At 42.0% G+C, this 24,204-nt stretch overlaps 1 protein-coding gene across 1 annotated transcript; it reads right to left on the bottom strand.

The window, feature by feature from the left end:
* Positions 1-1,447: 1,447 nt before the first annotated feature.
* Positions 1,448-22,147, bottom strand: card11 (caspase recruitment domain family, member 11). The gene is made up of 25 exons (XM_026165529.2): positions 21,889-22,147; positions 16,996-17,195; positions 16,753-16,890; positions 16,140-16,316; positions 15,100-15,248; positions 14,780-14,959; positions 11,988-12,134; positions 11,489-11,614; positions 11,214-11,408; positions 10,944-11,099; positions 10,732-10,801; positions 10,448-10,644; positions 10,166-10,272; positions 10,015-10,055; positions 9,777-9,894; positions 9,472-9,673; positions 9,073-9,199; positions 8,749-8,992; positions 8,378-8,462; positions 7,511-7,606; positions 7,208-7,325; positions 6,061-6,243; positions 5,336-5,457; positions 2,391-2,506; positions 1,448-1,859 (listed from the first exon to the last, which is right to left on the bottom strand). Exons 2-25 carry the CDS (start codon positions 17,183-17,185, stop codon positions 1,655-1,657), a joined length of 3,489 nt encoding a protein of 1,162 aa, XP_026021314.1. The 5' UTR covers positions 17,186-17,195; positions 21,889-22,147; the 3' UTR covers positions 1,448-1,654.
* Between the last annotated feature and the right edge of the window lie 2,057 nt (positions 22,148-24,204).

Below are 24,204 nucleotides of genomic sequence, written 5' to 3'. Positions count from 1 at the left end.
AAAAAGAAAGGGGTGGGGGCACATCCATCCTGATTATTTTCATGTCAAGCCATGTATTCCTTCTATACATTTTATAATGTGCATGTATGTTATACGTTTTTAATACACTGGAGTTAAAGTCTGGTGAGCTTGTTATGTTCAGTGTGTGCCCGTTATGATCACTACTGTGGACACAAGCATGTCTTTTCACGCAGATGAGGAGATTATCCTGCATCCATATGAAAGGGTTTACTCTAAATCCCATTCTGGCAGCCTCATTCTCACTAGATTGAATCCAAATGTGGTCATTAAAAACCCCCAAAACATCCAGACACTGATTTTAAGCCTTAGAAAACACCATGATAAACATTCAGTGAGTTAAAGAAGAGAAGTTCTTTTCATGTGGACCTGTGAGCAAGTCTAGAGCCACTCTTTATGTCTTTGTAGTTTGCAAGAAAGCTTTTATTTTTTGCATTACAATTTGTTACAATTACATGTTTCAGATCATCAAACAGATTTAAATATTCGATAAAAAATCTGTTCAAACCTATCTGGTCCTGTGTGAAAAAGCAATTGCCCCTTAATCCTAATAACTGGTTGTGCTACAATTGGCAGCTAAAACTGCAATCAAGCATTTGTGATATCTGCCAGTGAGTCTTTCACATCACTGTGGAGGAATTTTGGCTCATTCCTCTTTGTAGAATTGTTTTAATTCAGACACACTGGAGGGTTTTCAAGCATGAACGGCCTGTTTAAGGTCATGCCAAAGCATCTCAATCGGATTTAAGCCCAAACTCGGACCTTCTGGCATGTTTTTCCTGCTGCATAAGTGAAGCACGGTTGAGCTGCAGGACACAAAGTGATGGATGCACGTTCTCCTTCAGGATTTTCTGGTAGAGAGAAGAATTCATTCAGGGGCTGCTTGTCATCAATCACGACAAGCAGCCCCTGACCATCACACTACCACCACCATGTTCCACTGTTGCTGATGATCTTTTGCTGTGTTAGTTTTACGGCAGATGTAATTATTATTCAACACAGCCTGATCTGTCTTAGGCAGCTTACTTGTCATTTCTTTAAGTAGTCTTCAGGAATAGTTCTCCAGGCTTCATGAAGGACATTCAAAGCTTTTCTTTGGATGTTTCTGCCTTTTGTTCTGTTCTCCATCAACATGATCAAACACTGCTTCAATAATTTTGAGCTCTGCAAATGATTGGGAGGCCAATCCATGACTCATAGTGTTCCACTCTGTGTTTTTCTATCCAAGTTTGATTTTACTCCACTGGCAGTGCGTTTGGGATCATTTTCATGCTAAATGAATGAAGCTGCTTATCGGGCCGTTCCAATTTTAGTCACTAGAGGGCAGCACAATCTCATGTAGGTCCGGTCTCACTCTTATTGAAAGTACAGCTAAGTTTCATTTTTTAATCTTATTTTTAACATGCAATTCAAGGCAAAGAAAGGATTCTTTTTCATGTTTTCAAACTGTTTATTTTTCTAAATAAAAGACATATTTACAAAATATATAATGCATTTATTTATTTAACAATTTCCACACTTACATTTTTGAGTTTCACCATAAATATAAACGCAGAAAAGCATGATATAGAAGGCTTTTTGTGTTTTACTGTGTTTAACGGCACATGTACAGGCTATTGCGTGTATCTGTGTTTGCCTACAGCAGGTCCTGCTCCACCCAGATGGTTTTCTTCTGCTCGTCCAGTATTCGGTCTTTGATCACCCTGATGAGGTCCTCCGTCCCTGCCCAGGCCTCCGGCTCCAGGGTGGCATACAGACATGGGATGCCCTCCAGCTCCTTCTCTTTTGCGCGACACAGCTTCACAAAGTCTTCCTCTGACTCCACGCGCAGAGGCAACTTCCTGTGTGGAGAGGAAACAGGAAGGAAGCAGCGATGAGGTGGTGAGTGTGGTTTAGAACCCAGTGTTTCTGATGAGATCCTGTCGACAGTCTGCAACAGCGGTCTGCATGCTTTTTCTCAGAAAGATAAGGCTGACGGTAATGGGTTCATGAGCTGGACTGCTATTTAAAGACACAATCCACCATAACACACGTCAAACATCTGGCTTCATTTAAAATCACGTAACGGACAGTTGAGGGGATCACGCACACAGATATTTTGAGTAAGGATCTAGATCTTGGTACCTTTCTGGGCAGGACACACACAAAAAGAAAGGTAATTGCAGCCAGCTACGATTAAAAGTTCAAAAGCAACAACAACATTAAACTGACATCCTCGGCTCAACGCCAACTCTTATCTGGTGTCATATCAAAATATCAGGGACTGTTTTTTTTTTTTTCTTGTTCTTGGAAAAAAAGAATTGCGGTTTGCAGCTGTGTGGTTTGAGTCACAGGGTAAACATGCAAGATTAAACAAGCTTTGCTAGGTCTACCTTAATTTCTTGACATTTTTGTCACAGATCTTGACGTAGATGATGATTGGGTAGATTTCTCTCCGCAGAAGGTCCTTGACGCAGCTCAGCTCAGCCTCCAGCAGGCAGTGTTTGCCCTGGTGACGGGTGGAAAAAAACAGCCTTTACAGACAAATACAGATCTACTACGTACATACATGAACAAGGAAGTCTCATTAAAAGATTTTAAAGTTAACTGCTTTCGCATATATATCTATTCATTCTGTTGAGGAGTTAGGTGAGGACTTGGTCTTACAACCTGATTTCTCTGCACTACGAATAAATTAAATGAGGTCGGCCTTGAAGGCTTAACATCTTGACACCGTTTCGGCCTTTAACTGCAAGACGCTGTCAGCTGAGGTAGGCCTACCACAGGCTCATCAGACCTAAATGTGTGTCTTGTGGTTAGCCTTTAGATAACGTCTATTTTTTAATTAGCCACAGCTGGTGACAGCTCATTCAGAGGGCACTAGCTTCCTACAGGCCTGCGTTCTGACTCACACTTCCCTCAGAAGCATTGTGATTGAGAAGCCTGCACCCCATTTCCACTGGACACACTTTTTCCATTTTAGCTCCCCTGCTTCGAGTATCACAGGTGTTTCCGTGCTTGGCATATGAAGCACAGGTGGAGACAAACTAGCACTACTTGGACCTCGGGACTACAGCTAGTCAGTCAGCACATTCACCTGGGAAAATGGGGGGGGGGGGGGGGGGGGGATTTTACTACAGCAGCATTTGTTTTATCAGGCAGAAAAACCAAAACATACTGTTGAACCTCCACCTCTTTTTCTCATACTAACATATGAGGGATTAAATGTGCAGTTCAATTTCTTTACATTGGTGGAAGGGGGGGGGGGGGGTATCACTTAACTGACCCACTTTATTTCAAAAGGTATGAATAGGACTGACAAACAACGATGTCATTTTTAGAGCAGTTGACTTTCTTTGACTTTTTTTTTTTTTAAGGAGAAGAAAAAAGACCGAGACTTGCACTGAACAACTACGCTTTACATCTTTAATGTTTCCTTATTTTGCATATTTATTTATTGTGTGTCTGTGTTTTAATATTCCGTGCACCGTGTCTGGATGTAGAAACTGGATTTACCAGCTTTTAACTGTTTTTTACAGCAGATGATACAGATTAAAGAACACGTGTTATTATCAAGCCATCAGACGCCTCTACAGCAACACCCAACTGCTGCTTACAGTTCTCAGTTTCCTCATGTGCAACATGCTGCATATTGCACCCCCCCCCCCATCCCATGTACATTTATTTATTCATTACTTTTTTAACCTTATTTATTACTACAGTAAAACTTTACTGTTTAAACAAGCTTTCTGTTGACCAATGCTTTTTACATTTTTATATTTTTAATTTACATTTAAACTCTATATTGTGTATATCGTGCATTTTGCTATTTATCGTACTGTTTATTTTAATCTCTACTTTGTGACTACCTGTCTATGAAAAGCGCTTAATAAATAAACTTTACTTACTTACTAACTTACTTCTTTTATCTTAATTTCTTGTTTTTCATCTCATCAAACACATTTCAGTGTTTGTCGTAAATCACACATGACAAATAAAAGTAAAACTGAACTGTAATATTGGTTTGTTTTTTATATGTTTTTAAATAATCATGCTGTATAGAATAAAAGATATGTAATACCATATTGTAGGATCTTTGGTTACCATTATACTATTATTTTAGTTCCCCCTGTAATTTCTATGAACAGTTTATTACTGTAAAATGCTGCGACTCTCATGTTCTCAATTTATTTTCTTTTTTTTAAGTTTTCATATTATGACAGTATATCAGTGTTATCCTAAGAAAGCCATAGGTACACTTGGACTGGTTGCCAGTTTGTCACAGGGCTAACACAGAGAGCCAGACGACAGTCATTCATGCCTTTAGCCAGTTTAGAAACTCAAGTACCCAGCATGCAAAGTCCATACAGCTCCAACCAGCCGGGCCTTTCTTATTTTGCGTTAACAGTGCTAACCACTGCACCACTAAACACAAAATAACTGAAATAACAAGCAAAATATTCATAAATGGATTATTTAACCCTTTAAACAATAACCTGTCACCGGTGACGGTTAGCATTTTTAGCAAGGTTGGGCAACTCCAAGCCTTGAGGGTCAGAGTCCTGCAGGATTTAGACCTCACTCTGGGTCAAGACACCTGAATCAAATGATTAGTTCATTACCAGGCCTCTGGAGAACTTCAAGACATGTTCAGGAGGTAATTTAGCCATTTAAATCAGCTGTGTTGGATCATGGACACATCTAAAACCTGCAGGACACTGGCCCTTGAGGTCTGGAGTTGCCCACCCCTGGTTTAAAGGATAAATTAGTTTAGGGTTTAAAGGGTTAAACTTAACTTTTGAATTCCTGTAAATATGTGCGCTTACTAAAAGAAACAATATTTCAAAAAAATCTATATCTTGCTGTTAATATATTCATCAGGATTTCCACTGTAATCACATAGCATTACTATAGCATGTTTACTACATTTTTACAGCTATTTCTTAAAGGGTGAGAAGTAGGGGTAAGTTATATGATTGGGGTTAGGATGATAGCACATTTAAGGCTTGTTTGTTTCAGTTTCATCACACACAGTGTACACTTTAGTGTAAAGTTAACAAATAAAGCCTTATAGTTTCTATGTGTGCGATAATTAGGCCTGTGAATATGACAGGTTTATCACTGGTTACATTTGTTGTATGTCTTTTAGTGTCAGGTTGTCTCGATCATTATTAACTTTACAAATCTGAATAATTACATTAGAATAACATTCCCACAACAACGGGGGTCATGTCAGTCTTCCACACTCCCCTTTGACTAAAGTGGTCCCTTAACGTTTATAAAGGAGTAAACACATTAGGAGACGTTGCATTTTCACACACACACAATATAAACTCACTTTTGCAGCGACAGCCTCTATGTTTTCTCTGGTGATGCATTCAAAAGTGGCTTGTTTCTCTTTGTAGTGAATGAAGGGCTCCACGTTCTGTTTTAGATGAAACTCCTCCTTGGTCAAGCTGTCTGCTCAGCAGGATGCAAAGGAAACAGGACAAAAAAAGAAAAGATGTCAAGTCTGTTTCTTGTCTTGTCAAATTGTGGCTCTAAGGGCAGAGAGATGAAACTGTTCATTTGTTAACAGTCACCACAGCACATTTAGCACAAGGAACAGAAACCTTTGTGGTTTTTGCCGTGGGGAATGTCGACGTAATTGAGACTTCAAGCAGTCTCTTGAGTTCGCCAGATGTTCAACATTTTTTACACCGGCAACTTGTCGCGCCCCTGGTCCACTGGGACCGGTCGGTTTGTCATGTGACCGGAGTGTTAATTCTCTAAAAATCTGACGGGGCCGGCAACGTTTTCACATTACAGTGGGTCAGCTGAAGTGTCGCAACTAAACTATCTGTGTCATCTCTGTGCATCGTCATTCTAACTATCATCTGGGTCATCTTAAATCCTGCCTCTGCTGTCTCTTTGGCTATACTCCTTAACATTTACACACAGCACAATACCTGACCTACATCTGAGTAGTTGCTTCCTCTTCTCTCAACGACTCGTCTATAGTTTATATACTTCTTATCTCAATGAGGTATAAAGATTCCTCATTGTGAGCCTTCATACACTGACCTGGTTTGCAGATATTAAAGTCCATGGCTCCCCCCATGTTAAGTATTTTCTGGATAATGGTTTTGGCGAGAGCAGCGGGCGTGAATAGGACCGGTCTTCTTCTCTGGGTCCGCTGGAGGGTGACGGGACTGTAGGGAATCAGGCTCAAGCTCCTGCTCAGCTCACCATCTCCGTCAGCGGCATCTGTTTGCACCAACAGCCACAGCGTGCAACGAGAGGTATAGCACAATTATGACTCAGTTTGAGAACAGAAAGTGAAGAGCTGCCAAAAATAATTTTAGCAAACGAATATCTAGTTTGAATTTGAGCAACAGAGTGAAAAGAGAAAAAGCAGCCAGCAAAAGAAGGGCTCAGTGCAGATAAAAGAAACTAAGCACTGCATTGTACACCTTCAGTACTCTTTTTAAAAATTAACATGAATCTTGTGCAGCAACATTTCCAGTCACAGCCCCACCCCCATGTTCTATTAAAGCCTTTCATTCATGCTCTCACCTAAACAGTTAATTCCACGTTATCATATTTTTATAGTGTTACTGTTATAGCAGTTTTAGTTTCATGGCCTTTTCACACCTCGCTATGTAATTTAAATGTTTAAATTGCTGCTTTGGCTCACACATGTTATGCAGAGCACACAGTTCAAGCACTTTCCAGTCTTACACTTGAGCACAACTTCCAACCGTTTCCACCGCACACCCGTCTGTGTTTACATCAAGTGACATTTCACACACTTTCATCTTACTCTTCCAATGACTCCTTCAGCTCCTGTCAGGGCTTCTTATACAACTGACACTTCACACGCTCTGAGCTTTTTGACAACAAAAACCATCAAAACAACTTTCCACAACTTTTGCTTTTTTAGACGCGATTTACTTCAGTTGCTCTCTGTGCTCACGGTGTCTTCAATCCTCAACTCCTTTCAGCTTTTTTTCTTCCTTTTTTTCGCGCTTCAGCTTCACCAGAATTGCTTGCATGGAAAATGGCACCTATGCACCCTTTAGCAGCTCTTTACCACTGCTGCTTTCACTTTCTGCGCTTTTGACAGCCACTTCAAATGCTTCAGCTGTGAATTTTCCGTAGTTAGCACATGTGCACCGTCTTTGTTTTGTCTCTCCCCCCCAACCGACCGACTGCAACGCTTTGTGCTCACCTTCGGGTCGAAGCACCTCAAAGCCTTGCCTGGGTAGTGTTGTGCTGCCTGAGTTGATGATCCTCACACGCTCATTGCTGTTCATTCGCTTGTACTTGATGTCCACCCTGCTCACAAACTGCAAATCAAAGCAGATATAGAAAAAAAGGCCTGAGTTACTGAGACGTGGAGGCAGTTGCGCATCGGTTTTATGGAAAACGAAGAGTTTATTAGGACCAATCTTGATTCATTGTCTTAAGTTTCCGCACCGCCGAACAACTCTCGACATCGCGACAACTGGAGGTTTTGTTTGAACTTTATTACCTGCAGTATTTGAGTGAGGAAGATGCTCGCTCTAGACAAGCGCGGGCTGGCTCTGGGATCAGGAGAGTGGCTGGTTTCTTCTGGTTGTAAATTATTCTAGGCAGAAATGAAAAGCATACATGAATGTTGTGATCCAAACTGTAACAAACACGCTTTTGTGAGCACAACATAGCAGAATAACGCCCTGAAATAACTACTTACTCAACCAACCTGACATCAATGTAAACTGATGCTGACCCAAGCTTAAGCAGAAAGCTTAGTTCTAGCGTGTTATCAAAGAGCACTCTAGAGTGTTTTCTTTTTGATTGCAGATGCATGGGCATGTATACGGCTTGTTTATCATGCAATGCAGGTACCTGAAAGGGTATCTCATGGATGAACTGCAAAATAAATCCAATCTGGAATGCAATCTGGAAACCCATCGCCTAGTCTCAGATTATTTGGAAATGCATAGAAATTTTTTTTCGAGGGGAGGGTTGCAACTATCATGCAGGCGTGGTTGCATGCAAACTGCTTGCAATCAATATTGGAAAGAAATATCCAAAATATACAGAGATGGCCAGGATAAGAACTATTAAATGGTAAATTTTTTATTGGGAAATAGTTGGATATTAATCATTTCTGGGAAAACTGCCTTTGTTGTTCCGGTTGTGTACATCAAACCACCTCCCCCGCCAATCCAATGACCTAGGAAGGATTTTCCCCCACATTACGCGTTAGTTTGCGAACCCTTAATTTGCAACCCAGACTATAAGACTTATTTACGCATCTTTGCTTTAGTCAAATACCCGTATTCAAATTTTCAATGCACTTTTTTAAACTAAGTGAGAGAGCGAGAGGAAAAAGAAAGAGGCTGAGGTTTCTCACCCTGTTGTTCCGTTGAATTTCATTCTCTTCTTTCCCCCCTCGATACACTAACTTCTGAATCTTTACCAGGAGCAGCTGCTGGGCTCTATTCACACACGTAAACACACAAAAACACACACACACATGCACACTGAATGCTTGTCAAGATTCTCCCTCCGTGTACGAACTCGTCCTCCCTCGGGCTTCTTTTTATTATGCTCTGAGGTTACAACAGGCTGTTTCTGCAGATGTTTCAGGTTAATGCTTCTTTGGTGTAATGTGTAATCTTTCAGGAGATCAGTGGTAATCAGCTGCTACTGCATTTTGAAAATCTGAGCTAAAACTCACTCACAAACTTCAGTTTAAAAAACAAAAGCATACAAAGTCTGTACCGTGAGTAACTGGGTATAGTGCCTCGCTCAGCCAGGTCAGAGCCGCTGTAGGGGTCCACACGGGCGCACTGCCACTCACAGCGGCCCTGGTGCCTGGTGTCCAGCACGTGCACCACCTCATCGCAGCGCACGGACAAAGAGCAGCTGTCCGACTGTCCGGAGATGTTGAGGTTGACACGTATGTAGAATGAGTCGCCGGATGCTAAAGTGCCATCTGCTAGATTGCTCTGGAGACGGCGATAAGCTGCAGGGCGAGCATATATTTGAGTTCATGTATGCTGTGGAGTCACATTAAACAAATGTTCCAATATAAACATCACTTACAGTCGTGGCTGGCTCGATAGTGCAGGGTGATGGGCCCAGAGCAGTGCTGCAGAGTCCAGTGGGCTTCTTCCTGAGTGCTCGTCTCCAATGAAATGCTCTGGTTTTCCCCACGTATGCACCCTTCAAGCTGGACAGCCAATCACAGCAGAAACAAAGATTACCGATTAGTCCCTTCTAAAAACTGTCACAGGAAAAGGAACAGAAATAGAACAAATAAAACAAGCAGGTGTCTAAAATTATGAATTCGGCGTGTTCCTCGTTCCTCTCTAAATGTCCATCCACGTTCCCAGTTCTCTAAAGAGCTTTTCTTTTTGCACATCCAGCTGTTTTAACTGAGGTCGTCTTACTGCCACCATGAATCTTTTCACAATTAAAACATTCAGGAGGTAGATGACATACAAACATGAGGTGGTGGCCCTCTCGTAGCCCCGCCTTCTCTGCGTTGGACCCAGACTGGACATACGAGATGAAGATCCCGCTGTCGTTGCCACCGATCAGCCTGATGTCCTTCAGCAGGTTGTCGCCTTGCAGTGACAGCTCCTGCACCGGCTTCAGGGACCCGCTGAGTCTGGAGAAGGAGGAAAGAGACGGGCGGAACGGCCTGCACGAGCACGCAAAGACACAAAGCAGAAGGTGTTTGTAAGTCAGCATCACTTTTCGCTTTTATTCCTGTGTGCGTTTCTGCACCAGCGGACATGCTGTACCTCTCCAAAGAGAGTTTCCTGAAGATGTTGTTGACCTGCTCCAGGTCATAAGTGTCCATTCCTTCAGACTGATGGGAAGAGGAAGATGAGTGCACAGAGGGAGGACCACGCTCATCCTCTGAGGAAAGAATAGAAATAGATGGATCATTTTTTTTCCTTCAAAAAGAAAAACCAGGTCAACTGAAGGTAAACATAGTATCTCAGATCACAAATAGCAGATGTTTGAAAAGTGCATTACCAAGCTCCATTTCCATGTTGTCACTGTCAAAGTCAGAGATGCTAAAACAGACAAAACAAATCAGACTGAAGGGAAGGCAAACCAGCAGAAATTCTTCAAACTTTACTGCCATGAAGTTCAATCGGTCGTCTCCGTGATGTTTATTCAGTACCTGCGGGGGTAGAAGTCGTGCTCCTTCTCCCTCTCTCGACGGTAAAGGGACGCTTTCTCAGGGGGTTCAGGAAGAGTGGACAGGATGCTGTCGTTACGGCAACGCAGCTGAAAGGGAGAAGTCGCCATTATACGCTGGACAAGCCATTTACGTCAACACTGCATTAGATTCTGGATAGACCAGGATTTCTACAAAGAGCAGCCAGGATGATTATTTTTTACCAAAATCAGAGCGGCGCAATTTCACTGGTATTAAAAGTAAGCAAAAACAACTGAGTCGCACCATTTGCCTGTTGCTGGGTGAATCCACCGGGCTGAACATGAGCTGGGAGGTGGACGAAGAGCAGGTGAGCGGGGGAGCCGACGAGGGCGGATATGTGGGGGAAATAGGGATGCTGGGTGAGGGAGGGAGAGAGCTGCTGTTGCCATAATTCGGCACGTTGATCTCCAGAAAGTTGCCTCCGTTGGTAGGAGCCGAAGCTGGAAGGTGGAGATAAACTTTGATAAAGCTGCACAAAAGGATTGGTCACATGTTGCTGTAGGAAATGCGGCGGTAGGTAGTGTTACCTGCAGGGTGACTGTTCTCTGAGTTGATTGGAAAGTCTTTCAGTAAAGAGACTGGAGACTTTACTCTATTCTAAAAGACAAAACACAGTCATTTTGATCAGTTTGTCATGTGTAGCAGAGCCATTTGATAAATCTCTGCTCTGTGCATTAGAAGGTATTGAGTTTGGTCTTTGCTTCACATGATCTATAAGGTTAAGGAGAGAATAACTGACCCCCGCTTTGAGGTTGAGTCTGCGTCTGAGTCGGGGCTCCTCGGAGAAGAACTTGTCGTCAGGCGACTCGTCGCTGGAGCATTCAGACTGTCCCTGTGCCAGTTTACTATCATCTCCCTGAGAAATGATGGACGGAGGTAAATCCCTTGGTAGACTCTGCAAAAACAGTGAAACTGTTAAAGGGGAGGAATGTTTGGCGAAAACTTGAGCATTTTTTAAATCGATATGTGAAGAAAAGAAACAATATCCCTTCGCACTACTGTGTCTGACCTGGTCTAGGTTGATGTCTTTGGACATTCGTCGCAGGCGAGACTCCAGAGTGACCAGCTTAGCGTCTTTGCGTACAATCTCCAGGTGGAGTTCATCGCTCCTCTCCTCCAGCTCTCTGATCTGCTTGCGATACTTGTCCTTGTCGATGAGACACTGGGAGAACTGGTGCTGGGCCTCGTCTCTGGCTCGAAACGCCTGCAAGCAGCAGAGGAGTTAACACAGAAGTATGAATGATTTTGTACGTATGAAATCATGTGTGTTGTGTGTGTTTTCACCTGGTCTCTCTCCTTCTCCACCTCGTCTAGCTGTACAGCGATGGTGTCTATGCGGTTGCGATACATCTCGCAATCCTTCTGCAGTGTGGAGCACTTCAGCTCCAGGTCCTCCTTTTCTTCCAGGTACTGCATACATGGACACACACACACGCACACAGACCAAAACTAACGGTTATTTATAGTTAGACAAAAACAGGTAGAGAAATACAGGAAGAGAAACAGCGGGAGAGAAATAAAGAGCCACCAGATTATGCAGAAAGAGGCCTGAGACGGGGCTTTCTTCAAAGGTCTCATGGGGCACTGGTTTAGGTTTTTAGGGTGTGTTACTGCAAAGCCTGTTTGTTCAGTGTGCCTCTCTGCACCACACTGCTACATATTCACACATTTAAACACAGATGGAAACAAGCTGCCAGACAGAAATATGACTGCTAAACTCCCATTTAGCCCACTTACAGCATACAGCCATACATTCTTATGTGTGTGTGTGTGTGGTTGTAACCTTATCTCGTAGTTCCTCTGCCTGTCTGATTTCTTCATGCAGGTTGTAGAGGCGGTTGACCAGATCCTGTCTGTCTTCTAGTGCTTCCTGTCTGTCATGCTCCAAAATGTCAAGGATGGCCTTGTCTGACTCAGGTAAAGGGCCGGGCTGGGTAAGAAACACACACACACATTAACACTGTTAGATATGAAATCATATGACTGGCTGCTACACTGCAGTTGTCAACCTTTCCTTTTTATGCTTATCAGCAAGGAAATAGTGAGTCAACCAATAAGTGTGAGTTTATTGATAGAACACCTCATCACATTTAGACCTTCTTCAGAGTAATTTATAGAGCAAAGTTAAGAAAAATAAAATGATGCATCTATTGTCCGTTCCCTTATTTCATGGCACACTCACTGGACACTTCAATGGGTACAGCTTTTCAGCTGTTTATTAACACAAAACAAGTCAGTGCGTGTAGACACGGTCAAGACGATCTGCTGAAGCTCAAACTGAGCATCAGAATGAGGACGAAAGGTGATTTAAGGGATTTTAAAAGGTGGCGTTGTTGTTGGTGCCAGTCGGGCAGATCAGTATTTCAGAAACTGCTGATCTACTGGGATTTACCCACATAATCATCTATATAGTTTAAAGAGAATGTCCTGAAAAAGACATAACATCCAATGAGCTGCAGTTCTCTGGGTAGAAATGCCTGATTGGGAGTCTGTTCTTGGTTCTTTAGAGGTTTGTATTCTAACTTTAGTTCCTGTTTGGTTTTCCATGATGTTTTCAGCTCAGAATTTCTTTTCTTTTATATTTTGTAACTATAGTTATTGTTTACCATTAACCCCTTTCCCATCATTATATTACATCCATTGTCTTTTGATTCCTGTTTTATTTTGCTAGCCTCCTGTCCCGTGTATGTGTACTTAGTTTTGAGTCCAATGTCTTGTTTTCCCAGATTAGGAAGAGTGAGGAAGGCACCAGTAACTCAAAAACCACTCATTACAGCCAAGTTATGCAGAAGAGCATCTCTGAATGTAGAATTATGTAACCTTGGCGCAGATTGGCTACAGCAGCAGAAGACCACATTGGATCTGGTCTCTCATGTCAACTAACAACAGGAAACTGAAGCTGGAATTCATATTTGCTCACCAAAAGGGGAAACAGACAACTGAAGAAACATGCTTGGTCTCAATTTCTAGTGCGACATTCAGATTACAACATGAAAGCATGGATCCATCCTTCTTCGCCTCAGCAGGTTAGGCTGCTGTTGGTGGTGTAATGGTGCAGGGATGGTGCTTTCTTGGACATGACAATGACTTTGTTGTACTCAGATGGTCTCTAATAGAACGCTTTGAGGTGTTGTTGAAACGGGAGATTCACATCATGGATGTGCAGCTGGCAAAACTGCAGCAACTGTGTGATGCTATCATGTCAATATGGACCAAAATCTCAGAGGAATATTTCCAGCATTTTGTTGAATCTATGCCACGGAGAATTAAAGCAGTTCTAAAGACAAAAAGAGGCCCAATCTGGTACTAACAAGGTGTACCCAATGAAGTGGCCAGTGAGCGTGTCTACTGTTAAAGATGGTGGATGTTCATATTAAACATGACCAAATACTCTTAGCTCTCTATGATGTCAATGAGAGCAGATTTTCCCAATATGGTCATCTGAGGCAAACAGGTTTGTCGGTGAGCACAGAAGCCACACCCACTTGTTTTCAAAGCCTTCTGTTTATGAGAGGCAGGCAAGAAAAAAGTTGGCTTAAAGGTAGATAAGCCTTTTTACTTGTTTTAACAAATCAGCCTTAAATCGTCTTCAGACTGTGCAGAATGCTGCAGCACGTCTCTTAACAGGCACCAAGAGAAGATCGCATATCACTCCAGTCTTGGCCTCCCTTCACTGGTTGCCTGTAAATTTTAGGTTTCAGTTTAAAATTTTAGTTCTAACCTTTAGGGCCCTGCATGGTCAGGCTCCTCAATATTTATCTGACCTGCTGAAATCACATACATCTTCTCGGGCTTTAAGGTCATTAGATCAGAGACTGCTGGTGGTACCGCGCACTCGTTGTAAAACTCGTGGTGATCGGGCCTTTCAGACTGTGGCACCACGGTTGTGGAATTCTCTCCCACTGTCTCTTCGCTGCACGGACTCCATTGATTGTTTTAAGAAACAGCTGAAGACATTTTTATTTAGAAAAGCATTTGATTAATTTCTTCTTATGCTGTTTTTATAGTTTTATTGTTTTACATTGTTTTATTTACTGTTATATTGTTTTATATTCCCATTTTCTGTGTTGTAAAGCACTTTGTGATTTTTATCTGTGAAAAGCGCTATATAAATAAATTTTACTTACTTACTTACTTACTAAAAATGCAGAGCAGTTAAAAGTTCCCACAGCAAATAAACACACATAGACCGATGATATAAGATTATTTTTTATCTGTGAATCATGCAAATAGAAAACTATGCAATTGGAACTGAAAAATGAATGAATAATAGGTTCTATTATTAGTTAGTCCAACCCAGCTCAGTAGCTCAGTCCTTTGGTGTCGATGGTTTTTGTACCTTACACTTTTGTTTTGCACTTACAGCAGCAGACAAACAGCAGTTGGGCTGCAAACTCAGTGTTGCATTTAGCTGCTAAGATATTTTTACACACATGCGGAGATAAGCATTTGACAGCTCACGCTAACAGCTTGTTGTGCTGCTCTGAAGTGGTGAAAATGTATTTATTACAGTCGGTTTAACTTATGATAGCAGAGCAGGCAATGTCAGTGCTTTATTACATAATGCTCAAGTACCTGTATGATGGACTGTAGCTCCTGCAGTTTGATCTTGAGCATCTCGTTCTCTCTTTCCAGCTCAAAGATCTGCTCTCTCTTTGGCCGATTCTCGATGTCGTTCTTCAGCTTCAGACTCTGTCTCCTCTCCATCTTACACTCTTCCTCCACCTTGTTCAGCTTGTGCTTCAGTTGGTCAATCTATAACGCAGACAAGACAGTGATCAGCACCGAGCTAGAGGAACGCTCTTACTGTTTTTGTTTTTTGTTCATTGATTATCATTAATACACAGAGTGATGATGGTGTTTATCTGCATGTGCTTTAATACGTCAGGCAGTACCTCCAGCTGCAAGTCTCGGCTTCTCATCACAGCCATGTTCTTCTCCTCACTCAGCGTGGCGTACCTCATGGCTAGCTTGTAGTTTTCATCCTTTACTCTCAGGAGCTCATCACTGTAGGTGTTTCTCTCCTCTCTCAGCTTATTGTACCCTAAGCGGCAACCAAAAATGTGAAAATGTAGCTTTACTAGATCCTTCTTCTTTATTCGCTTTGCTGTTGGGCAGCAGTTGTTTCATTGGTGGAAATAAGGAATATGGCTTCCCTTTATGTGTAAAGATTAACATCATTTTATGTTTTGCAGCACATTACATGACATCCAAAAACAAGCTCAACGCTGATATATTAAAAAAATGATAAAAGTCGCAAAGCTAATTATATGAGCATGTGAAAGCCTAAAGAGTGTACTTGCACTATTTTTAGTATTTATTTGTTTGTGCTTGGTGTTCCAGCTGCAGTGTTTAACTGCATGGGGCATAAAGACCACAGCGTCCTAGTTTCACTGGTAGTCTCTGAGAGACAACAGAGTTTATCCATATCGAACCTGAATGTGGTGCACCAGGCGGGGCAAACCAAGCCTGTGTGGTGGGTTGCAGTTTCAGCAAATCGTGGTAAGCTTTTGGTTTAGATTTTAGGTTTAACCATTTGAGACAATAGTCATCTGTCTTTACTGTCTGCAGCGAGTAGGTGTGTGTGTGTGTGTGTGTGTGTGTGTGTGTGTGTGTGTGTGTGTGTGTGTGTGTGTGTGTGTGTGTGTGTGTGTGTGTGTGTGTGTGTGTGTGTGTGTGTGTGTGTGTGTTTTAAGCATCCAAGACATCAGCAGCAGTGGTTGGAAGCATTATCTTTTCGGTAAATGCATCCCAGTAAACATATTAATGATATACTGTAAGTTATTCGCTTTGTGAGAATGGCAAACAACACCTTAGTGCAGCCACGCAACTGCATTGTCAGTCTTATTAATACAAATTCAGCGTAGAGACACAGATGGTGGGAAGCTAGTAAACTGCGGTCAGGAAATATATCAAACAAAAACAAAAACTTTACTCTGCTGGAAGGCCTGAAGCTCCTGATTGGCCAGCTTTAACTTCCTTTTTTCATCTTCCAGAGTGACGAACTTCTTGTTGAGCTCAGCGTGCTGCAGGGTCTTGACTTTGGACTGCTGCTGCAGCTTCGTGACTTCATTCATCAGAAACTGCGTCAGACCCTCGTGACCCTCTTCCACTGCAGGAGAGCAGAGGAGGAAAAAAAAAACAAAGTATATTATACACCTCTGACTTTATAACAGGATTGCAAAGTAAGCTGATTTGGATCAATTCAGCTCTTACACTGCATAACTGAAGTGACTGCTTTTGCCTGAACAGAGCTATAAAGCAGCTACAGAACGACCAGTTCACAAAGTTTCCTCCCATAACTGGAGTTATGAACTGGAGCTATCTACTCCATTTGAGTCAAATACTCCTGGGCAACTTTGGATTCAGCATCTTGCAGAAGGAGCAGGCAATCGATCCACCAACCAACCTTCAACTCACACATGTCACGCTTCACTTCAGAAATTTTCTACACTTCACTGTCCATCAAAGCCTGTATGAGTCTTTGTAGTACACGGAAGATGTGTGTTCATGCATGTATGTGCTGGATGCAAAGATTTTTGCCTCACCGACAATGGTGGAGAAGCGTCGTGTGGGTTCCTTCCCCGTGACCAGCTTGTACAGGTCAGGGTAGTAAAATTCCAGACTCTCCAGGAAGGCCACGTACCCCCGCTCGCCTTTAGTGTGGAGGATGTCAAGTAGACGGCCTGAGAGAGGAAGGGTTAACATGTGAGAGGTCAAAGAAAAAGAAAGCAAAATAGGAGTTCTGCCTTTAATAATTAACAAATGTGGAAATACGCCTTTCTACCCACTTGTGCGGTTTGTTTTTGTGGCAAGCACTAGTGAGTTGAGAATCTCATCCTCATCCAGTTCATCCAGGACTTTGCACTGACGAAGGTAGGGCGTGAGCTTTGACGGGGTGATCGTAGTACACAGGTTGTAGCGTTGGCTCTCCACCTTCTCCCACAATGCCTCCACATCATCAGATGTCCCATTTTCCATTTCTTACACCCTTAAAAAGTAGCAGAACCCACAGGGGGGGGGTTAGCTGTGCAGCATGTTGTCTGTTTTTACATGTCTCGTACTGGAAATTAACTTATGCGAGTTAGCTGAGGACATCGCAGATCTGTGAATGCTGCCTGAACAGTTATCAGGCACAAAATGGTGAATGAAAAAGGAGAAGGAACTGAGAGGACATATTTGTTAGGTTATGAGAAACCACATTTGAAATATGATAGCTTAGTTTACTTTCAGACATCAGCAAGACTAAGAAAGATGCACCAAATTAAAAGATATACACATTTATATGATCCCGAAAGAAGTTTCTACTTTGGTAAAAACAGAATAACACAGTGTTTTTAAATATATAAAAGTTGATTTTGTTTGTGAGCCACAATAATTTCTGTTTATGAATTTCATGCTACTTATTTCTGTCATATGGATGGAATCTCTTTCCTTCTTTGGTCTGATGGGTTGCCATCAGATAAAATCTGGGGATGCATATTAATGGTTCTGGGAAGCTGATTGAACTTTTAGCCTCCTAGTTTTTCCGTTAGTACCCCCACCAACTATTACCAGAAAGTTGACATTTGTGGTTTTCAATAAAATTTCCGAACAGACCACCAAGTGACACATAATACACACATCTCATACAGAGGGAAGTGTATCAATTTTAGCCACCAGCTACGTGCAAAAACTAGCTGCATGTTTGGCATCAATTAGCAGATGTTAGCATGCTAACATGCTAAGCTAAATGCTAAATTAAAAGAAAGGGCATTAAAAGAAACCTTTAGTGCATATAGTGCATATAGTTACTGCTGTCTCATAGAGAAATGTCTAAATTATTACATTTCTGTATTTAAATATGAAAACACTCATTTACCAAGTTTTCATCTAAGTGGTCAAGGACAGAGCACCTGTGGCTGCCCAACAGAACCAGAAGCTATGCCAGGTAGGATGTATATACTGATACTGCTGTAATTACATGAAGCCACTACTTTTTTTAAAGCAGATTTTTTTTGTTGTTTTTATTGCTGAACCATTTCACTGCCACCATTGTTTCCATACAGAGAGAAACCACCATTTTAGGCCTTGATTATCTTATGGCCTTCATAAACAATGGTAAAAAAAAAAAAAGGAAGCACAATAAGAATTATATGCTTCTGTGTTGCTACATTGTAAGCAGCTTAAGTCATTCTCTAGCTCCTCCGTCGTTCTCCGAGAGCCATGAGGTGAAAGAACTTACGTCTGGTAAATCCCTTGTCCTACCCAAAACTGCATATACTGACATCACTCGAGAAAACACATCATTATTGACTCATTTTCCTATCTGAGACTTCCAACTGATCTCATATTTATTGTATTACCTCCAAGGTGTAAAATCTTTTTTTATATTTATCTTTATAGCTGATATGGTCCTGAAATATGATAACCGATGCATCTAAAAGAGCCGCTTCATGCCTTACTAAGTATAACAGAACTTTGGTCCCACACACTCTTGACATAGACTTTAATTGGCTGACATCTTTCCATTTGCCTCTCCACTCTTTTAATTTTTACTTTTCCAGAGACAAATTGGTGCTCTCTTGATCTTCCTCTTACTCCCACTTGGTTTCCTCTCTCCATCTTATACAGGCATGCACACTGTCCATGCACTGCTGGCATTTGCATGCTCTTTGGGTAGTGGGTGTTATCCTACAAGCCCGCTTTGTGACTTGAAGCCAACAGTTAGGCAAATCATGGTTATCTGATGCCGCAGCACATGTAAACACACACAATCACGCATACTTTTGCATACTCTAACTGCATGTGTAAAAACTGGAGCTTGTGCTTTTGTCCTGCTTAGAAATGACACATGCTGGTTATAATGCCAGAGCAGCATCTGATGTACCCAGTTTAATCTTTATTGTAAATGTGAAAGTAAATTAAAAGTGAGATTAAGCTCCTCTCAACAGCTTTACCTCTATTATTTTGTAACTGCCTTCAGATATTTGTGCAGACAGTGAACAAAATCAATGACAAGCTTCTCCGCAGTTCGATACAAGCACAAACATCACACCCTCTCAACTCTTAAGCTATTATTTGTATCTACAGCATGCATACCCTGCCACAGTCACTGCAGATGATAAAACCACAAACACTCAGACCAACACACACAGACACACACACCCCTGCAGTTGTGCACATGCACAAATACACAGTGCATGCAGGCACATTATAAACACACACAAACACACATGCACGCACAGACCCCTTCAGTAACCACACACATGTTTCCTCTTCTCTCTTTTCTTAATTTGGACTTGATTACCGAGAAAGCTCATCCTTGCTTCCTCCTTTTCAAACCAGATGTGAGTAGCTGCTCCCTTCCTCTCTTCTCTGTTCGTCTTCACAGACAGCCACTCTTGTTTATAGTACTGCGGTCAGAGGAGTTGATTGTCCATTTTAAAGCAGTGCGCAGACGTGTGCATCTGTGTGTGTGTGTGTGTGTGTGTGTGTGTGTGTGTGTGTGTGTGTGTGTGTGTGTGTGTGTGTGTGTGTGTGTGTGTGTGTGTGTGTGTGTGTGTGTGTGTGTGTGTGTGTGTCTAACCCTCCCTTCCTTTTTGTTAATGTCTCTATACTTAGAAAACTCAGTTTGACTTTTTGCAGGTGAAGAAAGAAATGCACTCACACACACACCCACCCAAAGAAAAAAAATTTGAATTTCCTTTTTGGAGAAGTCACACTACATGTTTTCGCTTCAGTATTTCCACTCAGTGGAACACGATAAATAAAGAAACCTCCATTTCAAGTGCTTCTTTAACGTTGCTCTACATCAGGACCTGTGCACCCAAGTGAAAGACTTACTTTATATGGTTTTCAAACGGGATTTCAGTTGCTTTGAGCGTCAGTGTTTCACCTCAAATACAACGGCATCAAACTCATTCTGAAACCATTTTCATTTTTGTGCATCTGTAATGGAAAGCAGTAAAGTGTCCTTAAAATGGTGATCCTTTGTCTGCAGTGCACTGACTATTTAGAAAGCTTTTCTTTCAGGGCCGGGTGTGAACCGCTTTGGAAACACACCAAACTGCTGTGAAACCAGGTTGTATCATGGGAATCAGTTTGCTCGAGACCACTCTCTGACAATCAGCGAATATGCAGTCATTCTGAGACTTACATGACACTAGTTTCTGCGGGTCCATCTAAGATCAGAGCATATAATGGAAGCTGAGATTAATTTTCAAATCAACAAGAAAAAGTCAGTGGCAGGGGGGGTGTTCACTGTAAATCCCAGAGAACATAAATCTCTGTATAAATCCCTGCAAAATCAGAGTGCTGAAAGAATTTAATTAGGAAGATGCAAACGGTAAAGACGCACAGATATTCCTCTCTAAATAAAATAATACAAATAATTCAAATTTTGATCTAATATACAGCTTAACAGTGTTGCAACTCACAATGTGTGACATAGGATGACAGTGCCATTGATCCGCACATGCAATTTGTACTATTTTCTGCTTTATTCTGTTGCGGATAAATGTTTTGCATTGAGTTTTCAAATACAGTCCATCCAGGTGCACGAGATCAGGTCATATGATCCTACGTGGGGGGAGGGGGGGGGGGGGGGGGTGTCAAGGCTTACTGTCAGAGTGTTGGCCTCATACAGGCGGGTCAGCTAGCTGATAGGCAGATTATGATTGGTTCAGGTGCACAAACCATCATAAAGACTCCATTGTCTGGCCGAATAGCTGAAGCTATAAGAATTTGATATCTGGGTTCCCTCTGTGGAGATCGGTGAAAGAACACAGCAGACAAAGGCGGACGTCGAGCATCTCTAAAAGATTAATATGCACTGCTTTCGTAGTTTAGCAGAACAAATAAATAAGCAAAAAAATACTTTGCATCTCACTTTTAATTTAACTGAAAAGAATGAACAGTTGAGCCCAGAGATGACAGGCAATAGGCATAGCTTCCCATGCCTGTTAGACCAGCTTTCACAACAAGTTAATATTACTCCTTTTTCTGCTTACAGCATTTGAAAAGGGAGTGCATGCTGTTGATGGGGTGGTGTCCCTTTGTGTGCACTTTTTAAAATTAGATCGTCCCATTTCCTGACAAATATTACTCAACACTTTCAGGTTTTTGGTTTTTTACAAGCCGACGCCAATAACATCTCGGTGCGCTGTCCGTGACATGTGTGTGTCCTTGCGTCTCCCTCACTCTCACTGGATGTCATTGTTTCTCCACCTGCTGCTGGAATCCCAAACATTTGGATATTGCCAGATAAAGAGCAGACCATGACAGGATTGCAGCTATTATATTACACATCTAATAGCCTATAAATTTTCTAATGTAAGAGCCAGAAAAACAGGTGAACGGAGTCATAAATGCAGATGACAGATTTGCCATCATCTTTTATCGAGTGTCGTTTCTTCTGAGAGAATACCTGCCTTGTTTTCAGAAGGGTGGTGCGGTCTATATTTTAATCATAGCTGTAATCTAGATGACACACAGCACGGTTTAGAAAGTCTGTCATCGCTGCGGTGATATGAGGTGTAAAGCCTGTGTGACTCCTCGCTTTTTCCACTCCAAAAAAGTGCGGCACGTTTACAAGGCTGTTGGTGAACCTTTTCCCTCAATAATAAATATGAAAAGTTTTGACATATTTATGAGGGAAAGGGAGGGGAGACGGGCAAGTCTATACCGGCCATTTTTTTGCTTACCTGAGATGCGGCGGATGTGAATTTCAAAGAGTCGCAGAGACGGTAAAGTTGGCCTCTAGCTGCGGTGTGGAGCCTGATTCTGTTGTTTTTCTTGCCTTGTTAAAATCTAAACACCGGTTTATCCACCATGGATCCTAAAAGCTCAGGTTGTCTCCATTTATCCGAAAGAATGAGAAGTTTCTTTTTAAAAAAGAGAGCGGAGAGCGCATGGGAGCTGCGGCCCCGACTCACTGCCTCAGATAGAGATAGAGAAACAGAGAGAGAGAGAGAGAGAGAGAGAGAGAGGAGGCGGGCGATGTGAGCTCGGATGGAAATAACAAGCTCTGCGCACGGAGGTGAGGAAGAGCGCAACCCCGCAGCAGCCGCCGTGACCTGCAAGTGTTTGCGCTGTGGCTGTGATCAGATACGGCATCACTGCCCTGCCATAAACCCGTCCACTCTAACAGGGACCTGTGAGTTTACAGTGTATTATATGAGGATTGTTATGCTTCTTGTCTAACAATCTGACGTAAACTCAGCTGGGTGATATCAACTTAACGGCAGCTTCTTTTTCCCCCTTTTATTTCACTTCATTATCTTCGTCTGATGCTGTGCTTCAGAAAGAGAAACACTTAAATGCATTCCCGAGGATCAAGCTTCACCGATCATAACGTGAAAACACCCTTTGGCCATAGGCACCCGATAGGTATTTGTATTTTTATGGCTTTATATGGCCTACATATTGTTACATTGATGATGGCAACATTTCAGCACCCTGACACTGCATAAACTATTTATCTGTTGCTTTAGTCCATAAGAGCCGATGTGCCATTCGTCTAGATTTCACATACAAGTGAAGTTTCAGCCACAACTGGCTAAAAAAAAAAACCTGGTCTTTACACGCGAGCAAAATGCGTATTAATAGTGCGCAAATTTGTAATGTCTTTCACGTCTAAATAGGGGAAGAAGACGTTGTGGTGGGATTATGCAACTATCATTAACATAGAGAAGGAGCTGTATTCTCTTCACTGGAGAAAGAGCACACGACTAGGGGCTAATTTTCATTAAAGCAAATAGAAGTGTTACTTTGACCGATTCAGAAACAGTTAAAAAAAACAACAACTGTGTGTTGCAGACAGACTCATAGAAAGAATTCAACACAATGAGCGATCAAAACTAAAGAAAATAAACACAATTTATTTTACATAAGTTATAGTAGTAAATGAAGAGTAGTCAGGAGATTGGTCCAGGTGACATGGAGATAAGGAGAGGATGGAGTGTGAGGATGCGTGAAGAATGAAGCTGATGAGCCGTACTGTGAAGCTGTGGGAAAGAGTCGTTAAAGCTATAGGTTAAGAAGAGAGGTGACGAGCAGTAGGCAGCAGTGTGGCTTCATGATGACAAAGAGCACTGCAGATGGGATGTTTGTTTTGAGAGTGTTGATGGGAACGCACAGAGAAGATTAGAAGGAGTATTGTGTCTTTGTGGATTTAAAGAAAAATGAATATGATAAGGTGCCAAGAGAGGAACTGTGGTACTGCATGAGGGACGTATGAGGACAGCGAGACAGTAGTGATGGAAGAGGAAGTGCTGACAGATTAGCTCAGCCAGGAGTCTCCGTGGACTGTGATGTTTATGGACGCCATTGTAGTGAGAGAAGGGAGTGGGTCGAAAAGAGGTTGGAGAGGTGGAGGTATACACTGAAGAGAAGAAGAATGAAAGTCATTAGAAGCAAGACAGAATACATGTGTGTGGATGAGAGGGAGACAGGTGTAACAGTGAAGCAGCAAGGAGTAGAGACAGTGAATGTGTGTGAGTTTAAATCCCCCGGGTCAACCATGCAAACCAATGGACAGTGCACAAGAGAGGTGAGGAAGAGAGTGCAGGCAGGGTGGAGTGAGTGGAGACAAGTGGTGTAGGTGTTTTGTGGGACAAATGCCTAGGAAGGGAAGGGTGAAAGCGAAGGTTACAGAATGTGAGGGTCCGCAGATCTATAGTATTGATACCAACACTGGTATTGGTATCCGATCGATACTAGCATGAAAGTTGAAAGTATCGGTCTCAGTATTGATATTGGCATTACTGGCTCTGTATTAGTTTAAACACTACAAGTATCAGCACTACAAGACGGTAGTGAGACCTGCTATCATGTATAGAGGCAGAGCTAAACAGGACAGAATTAGAAACCATCACATCAAAGGGACAGCTCAGGTTTAGTAGGACAAAGCTGGAGAGGTGAGAGAAGAAAAAATGTATTTATAAAAGTATCAAACTAAGTAAATGTTTAAATATAAAGACATAACAAAATTAAAAGTTACAATGTAACCTATTAAGAAT

This window comes from Astatotilapia calliptera, chromosome 4 (genome assembly GCF_964374335.1).
Source record: "Astatotilapia calliptera chromosome 4, fAstCal68.1, whole genome shotgun sequence".
NCBI classification, from domain to species: domain Eukaryota; kingdom Metazoa; phylum Chordata; class Actinopteri; order Cichliformes; family Cichlidae; genus Astatotilapia; species Astatotilapia calliptera.
The sequence above is the reverse complement of the archived record's forward strand: the minus strand, read 5'-3'. Positions and strand labels throughout refer to the sequence as shown.

Bases quoted from the DNA above. Each gene is read 5' to 3' on its own strand.
- card11 (XM_026165529.2), bottom strand. From the start codon at position 17,185: ATGGAAAATGGGACATCTGATGATGTGGAGGCATTGTGGGAGAAGGTG. The intron at 14,960-15,099 runs GTACTGCCTGAC...TCTGCGTTATAG, and splicing joins GCCGAGACTTGCAGCTGGAG to ATTGACCAACTGAAGCACAA. The intron at 7,326-7,510 runs GTAATAAAGTTC...TTTGATTTGCAG, and splicing joins TCCTCACTCAAATACTGCAG to TTTGTGAGCAGGGTGGACAT.